Source organism: Solea senegalensis, unplaced genomic scaffold (assembly GCF_019176455.1).
Source record: "Solea senegalensis isolate Sse05_10M unplaced genomic scaffold, IFAPA_SoseM_1 scf7180000013654, whole genome shotgun sequence".
Taxonomy (NCBI): domain Eukaryota; kingdom Metazoa; phylum Chordata; class Actinopteri; order Pleuronectiformes; family Soleidae; genus Solea; species Solea senegalensis.
This window is the reverse complement of record NW_025320861.1, coordinates 37,130-49,389: the sequence shown is the minus strand read 5'-3', so window position 1 is coordinate 49,389 and position 12,260 is coordinate 37,130. Positions and strand designations below refer to the sequence as shown.

Genomic DNA, 12,260 nt, shown 5'->3' with positions numbered 1-12,260 from the left:
AGGTCATCCGGAGTCAGAAACCTCAGTAGCGGAAGTTTGAGGCTGAGCTGCTATAATAGTGGTGAAAGCTATTGATTTGTGTTTCTCAAACCTCAAAATGATGATGTTCTCAAATGTTTTGTTTTGTCCACAAACCAAAATTCCGTTTTAATGATTCTCTTTCTTGTACGAAGCAGAGGAACAGAAAATATTCACTTTTAAGATGCTGAAATATCTGTTTTTATTAGGTCAAAGGTCACCTCTACCTCTGTTTCCCTGCACTACTGCTGTTTCCATGTCCTACCATTTAGTCTTGTGACTAATCATCCACCAAAGTGGTAAGAACATACATCACAGCAAGAGCAAATAGGCCCCACAGCACATACTAATGCAAAACTACCCCAACAAAATGACACCAAATGCACTTACACAAACAAACAGAGGAAACTGGCATCTTGCCCAAAAGAAGTCAGTCGCCAAGACCTGGTGGCTGGAAGATGGAAGCTGCTTGTGGACAACTGCGATTCCGCCATCCTGGCAACGCATAGAAAGAACATTTGTGCAGCACTAAGCTGAGAGCCTGGCTTCTCCAATCTGCTACACACGGAAATGCTGCTGCTCGTGGTAATTGCACTGGGTTGTCCTCACCATCATTGGGGATGTGAAGGCCGGTTGAATTATTAGTGTTTGCATCGCGGCTCATGCTACTGGTGGAGGTAAAGTCTGATATGATTTGATGCAATCTTACTGATGCATGACCGACCCTGTGCTATCAGGATGTCATAGTAGGTCCTATCTGCTCGGATGCATGAACAGAAGAGCACACCAGAGAGAGGACACATGAGAGCGCACACAATATTAGTGTAATACTACATCCATTTTTGACTCCCTGGTGCTCTTGGTATAGTTTTCCCCCTTGTATGTGTGAATCCATCCGTCAATCCATCCATCTTCTACCACTTTATACTCCACATGAGGGTCGCAGGCTGTGCTGTGCCAATCTCAGCCGACATAGGGCGATAGGCGCGGTTGCATGTGTGAATGTACTTTGTGTGAATGTGAATTCTGCAGTGTAATACACAAGTACACAGTGTACACGTACAACAAGCAGTCGCTTTTCCAGTACACAGACATAAATATAAAGCGATAGCTCAATAATGTCCCGTTAATCTCTCTGAATCCATGACCTTAACACTGACCTTTTTCACACTTCATTTTCCTGGGGGTCATCTGTCAGAGGTCTGAGGGGGAAAGGTGAAAGGTCAGACGTGACTGAAGCAGCACGGACATAAAAGCGTCACAAAGGCCTCACCTTGAGATTCAAGAGCCACTGATAGAAAAGCTTGCAATTGATGTCATGTCATGTCAGAATATTGAGATTTTTCATTCTGAATTTGCCGTCATAACAAAACAACGTTATCAGTGTATACATACAGTATATAATTATTGCTGGATAATTATGCCAGTCGTCTCTTGACAACTTAAACTGGGCTGTGACTGTTTGCCACTGCAGTTTAACCTATTCCTACTTATTCTGCATGTGGCACAGCAACACAAAACATGAAAGCCTTGATTCATGTCAGAGATTTCAGGGAAATGAAACTACCTCACATGCGTTAAAATTCCTCTGCCACTTTGATCTATAAATGCAAAGTAACTGCTCGACTTCTTTGAGTCACACCTATCTTTATGAATTGGCCTTATGTATATGAAAAGTCGAAAGAGAATACGCTTTAAATATCAAGCTGAGGATGACATCCATGTTGCTTTATTCAGAGGGAAGTGCCTTTAGAAATAATTCCTGGGCTTCTGCTCCACCAAGATGTGATCCTCTCTTTCAATGACTCATCTATTTTTCATCTAGAGAAATGATCATTAATTCGTCTGAGGTGCTCTTAACCCTGGCCTGCATGTGGAGACACACATTCAAGCTCTCTGGTACAAATAACATGCATTGTACACCTACATGAATCCAGCAGGAGCAGCAGGAAAAAAGGTGATGGGTTATTGAAAAATAGAAAATCTGACCATCAAATAAAGCCCAGTCTTTCTTTTCTTTCATTCATTGAACAATTTTTCAACAATATAGCCACTGCAATATCACCCACTGCCTTCACTCGAACTCCCAAAATAGGCATACTGTGTGCACACACACACACGCACACACACACACACACACACACACACAGAGGTTTGCACAGCTATTTTTCTTCGGACACTGTATTGACTTCCAAAAAAATCAACACCAGGTTTTGGTCTCCATGGGGACTACTGGTCCTGACAAGATCAGTGTTCATGCCCTAAAATGTCCTAAAGAGGTAACAAGAATACACACACGCACGCACCCACAGATTCAAATGCCTAAACAGCTGAACCTTTGACCTACTAAAAAATGAATGGGCTAAAGAGATGAGACAAAAAGCAATAGGAGAGGGAGATACGAGGAGTGTCAAGGTAGAGACAGGGTATTGGTTAGAGAAATGTATGGGACTAAAAGACAGAGGGCATTGGCAAATGACAGTTGAAAAAAAGAGAGAGAGAAAGAGAGAAAAGCAGAAGCAGAGACAGAGGATGTAGAGTTCAGACCGTGAGGGGAAATCGCTTAAATAGTGAATCTTCTCCAAATCGGACATACTAATGACTGTGAAACCAAAATACTTCTCTTTGCTGCTGTCTTGCAATTCACATTTCATCCAGATTTGGGCAATGCCACTATTTTGATTATGACAATTTGATGTTTTTGTGTGTATAATTTGTTTGGAGCATTTCTCCCAGTTTACACCTAAGCTGGTGTTCCAGATGGTTCATCAAACATGCTGTAATTATCTAACACTCACTAATTGTATGTGAGTGTGTGTTTATGTGCTGGTGTGTCTCCAGGTAATTATCTGATGCTGCGATCACTAATGACCACACAGGCAAACATCTGTCCCAGGGTAATATGCAAACTGAGAGGTTGGCCATCTGCTGTGTGCATGCACGTGTGTGCCTGCGTGTGTGCCTGCGTGTGTGCCTGCGTGTGTTCACACATGTATGACATGCAGCTATGATAGAAATGTCTACATCAAGAGATACAGGCAGTTCTCCTCATCATCCTCATGTCATTGAACTATTCCAAAACAGTCTTGGCCCACTTTATACCCTGCAGAAATGCTCACACCCACTCAGAGCTCACACAGATCAACAAACATTATGTCACAGACGCAGATTTGTACCCTTCAAAGGTCACTCCCAATTCATAAACCAGCCTCTGATGTCTGGTAGGACAGGTAGGATGAGTTACAGATGGAAAAAAAAAACCCCATCACTCTGTTGGTGAATGAAAAACATTTTTTTGTTCACGTGGAGATGGCAATTCAGTCAAGCCAGGGCTGCATGTGTTGTTGTGTATATGCTTGTATTTTCAGTGTGCAGCAGATCAGAGACACAAATACAGAAATTGAATAAAGATAATTTCCATCTCAGAGGTGAACAAGCGCCACAAAGCCTGCGAGCGCACTCGCGCTCAGGCACAAAGACACCTTTACACAAGTAAAGAAATGCGCTTGTACCTCTCGCGCCTCCCTCCTCCACTCTATCATTCCCGAGGGTGTGCGGTGAGAAAGGCTGCCAGGTTATGTCAACTCAGCCAACAATTTCATTTACAAGTTACACGACGTAGCACAAACAAACAGAAAGAGAAAAGGCACAGAGGTGGAAGATTAAAAAAAACAAAGCTGAGAACGAGTTTGGAAAAGTCAGGAAACACTGAGGCGATGGAGTCAACAGTGCTTTTCCACCAGAGAATCATCCTGGTTATCAAGTAGAGGTTATTGAAGCATTAGTGCTATGAGGCACTAATGAATTCATTAGCTAAATGAAATGTCAATAAAGGCTTGAGAGAGTGTTAAAATCAATGCCAACTGTCTTCCTCTCGCTCTCTTCCTCCTCTTTCTCTTCATCCTACCTCACCCATCTGTCCCAATTACACACCTTTCTCCCAACACACACTCTCTGTGGAGTGTTGAGTGTAAACTGTGATGGAGGACATTAGCAGTGATCAGCGGTGGCAGTTTGCAGCGGTCAGCAGGAATGGGCCAGTCAAACAGGACTTTAGCATTCAGCAGCACTCACCTGCTCGCTCTCTAACTGCTCCACAAGGGCCTGGCGGCTGAGCCGGTGTGTGTCTGTGTGTGTGTCTGTGTGTGTGTGTGCGTGTGTGGAAATTAACGTGAGACTTTATCAACATGAGTGACTGCAGCATTACGGGCCTTGACTCTGAAATAGCTTTTCTGGCAAAACTCAACAACGCTTCAGCAGGTTTTGAGTAGTACTGCACAAAAAAAAGAAAAAAAGAAAGCAGATTGCAATTGCGATATGATTAACAACAACTGGTACAACTCATCATTTTTGCCTCCTGGTATATTCGTTAAGTTTTCACGAAAAATATGATAAAATCCTCAAGACATTTTTTCTAGTCTTTTAAAGTAGTAAACAACAAGATTTTTGGGCCATTGATTTTTGTTTTTTATAATAAAAAACCCCAACGAAATAAATACAACAATGCAACAAAAACATAAACATTTGGGAGGTGATGACAAACTTAAACCACATACAGTGCCAGCACATTTATAGGAGGAAGTTATTTTCAGTTCAGATCAAATTATTATTGATATTTAATTTAATTTGTCATAAGTATACAACCGCCTAATAACATCAGTAAATACAAAAGGTATTGAGGCTGCCCTTTTGGACAGCCAGGCTTTTACAGAAGCCCACAATGGACAAATTTAATATATTTTGAGTTTTGATGCTAACTGAAGGCTAAATAGTTTCTCCAACACACTTGGAAATTCATCCATTCATTCATCATCTACCACTTTATCCTCCACAAGAGGAGGACAGGTCTCCAGTCCATCACAGGGCCACATATAGAGACAAACAACCATTCACTCTCACACCTATGGTCAACGTACGGCCCGTGAACCAGAACTGGTCCACCAGAGGCTCCAATCCGGCCCGCAGGATGAATTTGTATAAATTTACATTATGATTAGAATCTAATCATAATGCGAAATATTATATTTTTTCAGTTTCAGATAAACGTGACTAAATGTTATGTGCTTTTATGTGATCCGTAGGTTTCAATGGCAAATTGAGGCATAATGTTCTTGAAATTGCACTTATTTTTCTCAGGAAATGTCTGGTTGTTCGTAATATGTTTTGTAAAACAAAGGGAACAATTATGAGTTCTTGTTGTTTATAGGTTATTATGCTATCATTTTACTGGTCCTGCCCACTGAATGTGGCCACTGTATGTGGCCCCTGAACTAAAATGACTTTGAAACCCACAATGACATGATTTAGAGTGTCCAATTTAGCCTAATCCCCAAATCTGCATGTTTTTGGACTGTGGGAGGAAACCGGAGAACCCGGAGAAAACCCACGCACACACGGAGAGAACATGCCATCTCCATGCAGAACGGACCTTGTTCCAGCTCAGTCATGAACTCCAGCACTAATTACTACACCCACCATGTGGCATGAAGTTCATCCAATAATACTTTACTATCCATGAAAATGAAAAACATCAGGCGGTGTCTGTCAATTTGGATATTTCACCTGCTTGAACTGTTCTACTATTTTGTGATTAACTGTACAACCTGAGGTTTGAACTCGTATGGAAAACAACATTTTTGTCTAGAACTCACATTTATCTGATCTCTGTCTTTCTGACATTTGTTGAAAATCATAAATGTCAAGATGTTATTATCCGGTTGATTGTCTCCTGGAAGTTCTTTGATGCTGAGCTGTGCTCGTTCTCATTCTGATCGCCATTAAACGTTTGCAAAGATTTCTGGGTAACATGATTACGCACAGGAGCAAAGTGGCAGGTCAAATGGCAGTCCAGTTTGCTCATCTCACCTCTGTCCCCTCCCGCAGGCTTAATATTTGTAGCTACGTAAGTGCTTGACTCACTCTGAACGTTGTTTTTCAAGATAAGTGTTTGGGGCATATGTTTAAATGCCACCTCATTTACATAAACACTGTTCAGCTCCCCCACAGCATCAATGAAAACACACAGAGACACACACTGGTGCATTTGCTCTTACTTTGACACCGTGCTGTACATTCATCTGTTTTCTGCAATGGCTGTGAAATATTCATCAAGGTGGTCTGCAGTGGATAAGCCGTTAAGTACATGCACACATACACAGACACATATAGACAAGGCTGTAATGTTCCGACTCCTTTCTGAAGCAAATGGGGAGACAGAGAAATGGATGATGGCGAGGGATAGAAAAGGAAACTGAAGGTGATTCATAGACTACATCTAAAAATGGACGTAGTCTTCCTGCTGCAAAATGAAATCCGCTTGTGAAGCTTTGAGATCTAGCTTTGAATGCTAGTTTTTGAAACCACAAAATTCACAGATGTCACCTATTAGGTAACACCAGCTGTCAATCACACTGGTGTCCACTCATACCTGCCATGCTTTTTTTTTTCGCCAGTGGGAACATCATTTAAAAAACATCATGTGCTATGGGAGACGTCTTGAGGCCATTAACTCCTCCTCAGGAAAATGTTTACTGATGTTATAAATCAAGTGAGAAGTGGTCTCGAGGAGGCTCCACAACTAGTGGAGTTGCCCCCTGGTGGCTAATTGCCACTTCTCTATAGGGCTGTCACTTTTTACTTAAAGACTTGCTTGAACGAGTATTATATGGCACTCTTTACGGTCGAAGATACGCCCCCCTTACACATCAGCACACACGCATGTGAAGACAGATGCTTGTGTGTGACGCACCTGTCGCGTCTGATAGAGATATACAGTAGGTCATTACCATCTGTGGTGTGGAAATACTTCCACACGCCGCGTTCAGATAGTGTTGTGATTGTTCACTTGGGAGGACATTTAAGCTTGTTTATGTCCTCAGTTGGCCACACAGTGGGGCATGTGGCTAGCACTGTTACCTCACAGCAAGAAGGTTGCTGGTTCAGGTCCCAGTCTGGGCCTTTCTGTGCAGGGTTTACATGTCACTGCAGAACAATATAACAGTCCGAAGTGCTTGTTGGCTGTGTGTTCTTAACTGTTTTTTTAGGTTTGAGTTTGAGCCTCCCCCACCTATACAGAATACAAATCTGACTTTCAGACAATAAAATGAAATGCCCCACTAGTGTCCTATATCCCAGGCTTCACTTTTCAAACCTGAGGATGACATCCATTTTTATTTTCAGTCTTAGAGGTGAATCACTTTGTCCCTCTCTGAATAGAGAGAAGTGTTCGACCTCTTTTTAAACCTCTCTGTTGCTACGTGTTCCATCCTGTCCTCTACTCTCACACCAGGAGCTGAAAACCTTCGAAGCCCTGATAATTAGAGTTTGAAGAATGACTAAACACTGATGATTAGGCACTAATATAAATACCGGAACCGACATCTAGTCGCATTTCCAGAAGCCTATCACAATGGCTAATTAGTGGTGATAAAGTACTAATGAGCAAAATCCTAAACGAGACATACAGCAGCACTCCACTGGGAAGCTAACTAAACAACAAAACAGAGACATCTTAGACGCCATAGGATTTGTTGTGGGGAGAGAAGGGGGCTATGTGTCTAGACAGCTGTTCTTCACCACCTTCATCTGCCCAAGTGTTTTCTTAATGCCGATGCCTTATCAAAGTAAAGATGCAAGAAGTCACCTTTGATAAATCAGAGTTCTCGGGAATCTCTTGTACTCCACTGATGTAAGATAAATCACACAGCAGCTACAGTAGCTGTCGTTCTGGCTGCTCCTGAATCGTTTACAGTGGGATGGACCGGGGCAAAAGATGCTGCTCGCCACGTCTAATGGTCTTGAAGAGGCGTGTTAAGCTCAGTTGCTCCTGGCTGAAGGACTATGTTTCACCTTAAACAAAGAGGTCATTTTTGAACTTCTTGGCCACTGGTGCCGCCTGTATATCATACTGACAGGCCTATAAATTGGCCCATGTCTAAACTAATATGGATAAATGTGAAAGAACATCTTTGTGTGACCCTGTATACCCTCTTAGCCAGCATATTCCCACACTGAAAACTTTCCACATGTAGCTGTATCTGCACTAGTTTGGTCTCAGAGGTCAAGGATGATATTCCTTCCATGAATGACATATAGAAAGTCTGCATCTCACACAGAAAAACATACATCCAAATGCTTTTCTATCTTTTCTCTTCGCTTTAAGGCCGTGAGACCTTGACTGGTTTTCTTTTAAGTTATCAACCAGGTGTGTTATATTTTCCTTTTAGAGAAAAAACATCAGAGTTGCTGCTGCTCAACTGTTTTGCACTACCCTTGGCTGCCTAAAAAAAAAGAACAATGTACATTTTTATCTGATCTCATTTGTCTAGTCCATCCGGGCAGGGGACGAGTCCTCGGACGGCACGGGAACTGGACTGTCCCACCCTAAAGAGTCATGTGAACCCTTTGGTGTCAAGCTGTAGCTCCTTCATGTTCTCCTTCAGTCTTTGCCTGTACCCCGGAGAGACACTCCAGTGCCGTAGCACAACTCAACTGAGATCCATGGTCTCTCAAGACCAGAGGCTGCAGCCACCGCCACCACTGATTTGTTTGACTAAATATCTAACCACAGAACACCGATTTATGATGCTTTTTTAGAAGTGATGCAACAAGTAACTATTGTCATTATGAATTATTCTCCTAAATGGTCTTCTGACAAAATAATTAATTGACTTCAAAGTGATGAACAACTCACTATGAGAAGCTGGTAACAGCTGGTAACAGCAATATGGGGGAATGGTTGCTTTACTTGTGTGGTAATTCATCACAATCAAAAAAGTTTAGAATTTTTTTGGAAACTTTATAAAACATCTTTTGATGCTTGAGGAAACAGATAGCTATCAGTTATTATCGTGCGTCAAATTCCAGTGAGGTGCGTTGTTGTGTGATTCATCCCTTTTAATCTCTCAAGTGTCTTTGAACACATTTTGATAACATTCTAAAACAAATGATTCGATAAAAATGGCATTTAATGAGTCCACAAACACATGAATGGCAACTGAGACAGACAATTCAAACAATCACATTAAGAGGAGGGGCCCTAATTTGAATAAGCACACAGTATTATACCCATTATTATACAATCATTATCCCATTTAGTCGTTTGACATATCAAAATGTGTATTTGAGAGTGCACGTGCAAATGTTTGTAAGCACATTTGTGAATATTAGTCTCTTGCAACATTTCTGGCTTCTTTCTCATTAGGACCAGGTCTCGATGAGGACTACTGGCTCCTGCAGAGGTCACTACAATAATCTGCTCTTTTTAAAATAATCACCAATGGTTGGCGCTGATTACTAAAATTATACGTTTAGACATTTTTGAGCCATTAAAACTTCATTTTTATCCCACAGTTTGAGCTGTTTCAGGTATTAAACATTTAGATGACATAATTACACACACAGAGTGCAGATTGGGAGAGTTGTTCAGTTAATGATTTTTTTTTTGTTTAAGGTCAGCAATTTTGTCTGTCACTTGTTACTTTTAAACTGTTGTACTTGAGGTAACAAAAAACAAATCGGCCATTGACCCACGAAGAAATCAGCATCATATATCGACCATCTGCTGCACTGATTTACAAAGAGCGACATCAGTCATAGAGAAACCTATATCGGTTGTTCACGACAAATGCTTCCCATGGAGACTAGTGCGTTTTTCGTCTGTGCTCGTCATCTTCTTCTCAAAGCACTAATACAATTTGAGTTATTTAATTCCCATAGCTATATGAGAAAAGGAGGCAATACTTTATAGATGGATTCTCCTCTTTTTCAAATATTCACTTTCACTCTTAAGAAACCCGCTTCTTTTAGGTTTCAAGCAAATAAAAGATAATCCCTTTAAAAAAAAAACATCTCTGTCATCCACTTTGTCGCTATGATTTCAATATCTGAAATGACCTCCCGTTTTCTCAAATATAAACCTGCAGCACCTGCAGACTTTAACACACTTACAAACACACTTTTAAATAGTCAGAACTTGACTTTGACCCATATCATGAACTTCATTCAAGAAAAAGTGAGAAAAAAAGGTGTCACTGGACTAAAATAGCCTCTTTTGCAAAAACACACACTACTACAGTCCCCCCCCCATCTCTCTCTCTCACGCACACACACACACACACAAATTCAATTTCTCCTACCGGTGAGTCACTGCTTGCTGTTGGACACAGTGGTCCTCTGAAAACTCCCTTGACGCGTCGAAAGTGTCCATTGGTCAGGTGCGTGGAGCTGATGACTAGATAGTAACACGCGCTGCACGCCATCCCGGGCGCCTCGCGGGGTTTTGGACCCATGGAGAGGCTTGTTGGGAAGTGGGTATAGAAGTGTCTGGTCCTGGATGTCGGGTTACGCACGGATGCTGTCCCGGTGAGAGCGCGGCCGGAGCACAAAGTCTCACTCCTACTGTCCTCTATTTGGAAGTGTCTGTCTGTACATGACAAGAGAGACAAGATGAGAATGATTCACTGTTGGATGTGCGCGCGTTCAAGTGTGTGTGTGTGTGTGTGTGTGTGTGTGTAAGAAAACAACAAGAAGAAACAGACAAACGGAGACAAGAGTAAAAGAGACAGACAGACATATTATACTGACCGAGCTCCGCCGCGTGAGTCTGAGCTGGGCATACTGTCGTCGGTCGGGCATGAACACATGAATGAGCGCCTGTAGAGTAACAGGGAAAAAGAGGGATCCATCCAGTCCCTGCCTCTCTCTCTCTCTCTCTCTCTCCCTCCCTCCCACTCTCTGTCTTTGGATTTCTCCTCTCACCCCCCTCTCCTTCTCTGTCTTTTTTCCTTTTCCCTAGACCACTGGACCAGTCCGAATAGCAGCAGCAGCCCAACTAGGGTTCTCAGTGAAGAGAGAAAGGGAGCAGAGGCTTTTCCAGGTGCTTGTCTGCTTCATGCACGTCGAAAAAAAAGACAGGGGGAACCATCTGACCCTCTTTTCCCTCCTCTTGGCACTGTTCTGTTCTGATTAGCACCTGGTTTGTATATATGTGTGTGTGTGTGAGAGAGAGAGAGAGGGAGAGAGAGAGTGAGAGAGAGAGAGAGAGAGAGAGAGAGAGAGAGAGAGACTGTAAATCCATCCAGAGCAGTCCCAGTTATTATCTGGCTCCAGTGAAGGCAGACTGAAGTGCTTCAGACTCTTTGTAAAGAGGAAAACTCTCTCTCTCTCTCTCTCTCTCTCTCTCTCTCTCTCTCTCTCTCTCTCTCTCTCTCCCTCTCTCTCACACACACACACGCACACACACTGTATGTATGTGTTAGTGTTACAATTAGGTTTAGGTTAGGCTTTAGGGTTAGAGTTAGACATTAAATTGTGATGGTTAAGATGGGGGTGCTTGATGTCTATGAAGGTCCTGACTAGTATGATGTTCAAGAATGTGTGTGTGTGTTTGGGGGACGCACTTCAATGCGGAGTTACTCAAGCACAGCTTTGACACAAGTGGATCCCTGTGTCCCAGACTCACACGCAGACATGGACATGCAGACAGTAAACCTGTCAGGTGCAGCCTCCACGTCCCAAAGCGTTGTCGTAAACTTTTCCACTCCCTCTGAAATTAGATTCTGCCTCATTAGGACCAGGTTTTGGTCTCCATGAGGACTAATTGTTCTGACAAGGCGCGCGCGCCTCTACCATTTCTATTCCATGTCTTCTTCCATGTCGTATCTGTTTCACTGTGAGCCACGAGGAGGAGGAGGACAGGGAATAAACTTTATTTTCAAGACGCGGGACATTGTGTGACAGATACTTAAAATATCTGCAAATGAGCCAATGACAGTGTGTTTACTCTTCCTCTGCATCCCGCTGCCACTCTCTCTCTCTCTCTCTTCCTCGCGCTCCGTCCTCATCCCTCTCTCTTTTTTCTCTTTGCAGCCTTCGTCTCCGTGTCATCAAGGGAGTTTCTCCCTCGGAGCTGATGGTTAGATCACAGATAAAGGAGTCTTTCTCCAGCTCGGCCTGTCAAACTGCTCCGGGCTCCGTCAAAAGCACAACTCGGAACCAGCTGCAGCTGAGCCTCAGTCTGTCTCCGCGGCGTATGGAGCTGTCCACCACCGTGGTGCTGAAAATATTAAGTTGCGAGCACCAACAGCACAGCAGTGCGCGGCGCGTCATGCATATTCAGTGCAGGATTAAGGTGCCTTTTGTGCCCAGCGTCAGCACTGAATACCACCGACACATAGACAGACAAAGATACACATAAAGAGGAAGGACACAGAGGGACAAGAGTCCACTTTTTTTCTTGCTTC

The 12,260-nt window shown here is 42.8% G+C and overlaps 1 protein-coding gene across 2 annotated transcripts in view; it reads right to left on the bottom strand.

Annotated features, from left to right (window-relative positions):
- Positions 1 to 10,695, bottom strand: part of LOC122760453 (G patch domain-containing protein 8-like) — a 36,886-nt gene extending 26,191 nt beyond the window's left edge. Inside the window, exons 1-2 of one of the 2 annotated variants that reach the window (XM_044015549.1) lie at positions 10,603 to 10,695; positions 10,155 to 10,441 (exon numbers count right to left, since the gene is read on the bottom strand). In XM_044015549.1, coding sequence (XP_043871484.1) covers positions 10,155 to 10,307 — 153 coding nt within the window. In that variant the 5' untranslated portion in view covers positions 10,308 to 10,441; positions 10,603 to 10,695. The remainder of the gene's footprint in view (positions 1 to 10,154; positions 10,442 to 10,602) is intronic. The other variant, XM_044015548.1, reaches the window with a different exon arrangement.
- Between the last annotated feature and the right edge of the window lie 1,565 nt (positions 10,696 to 12,260).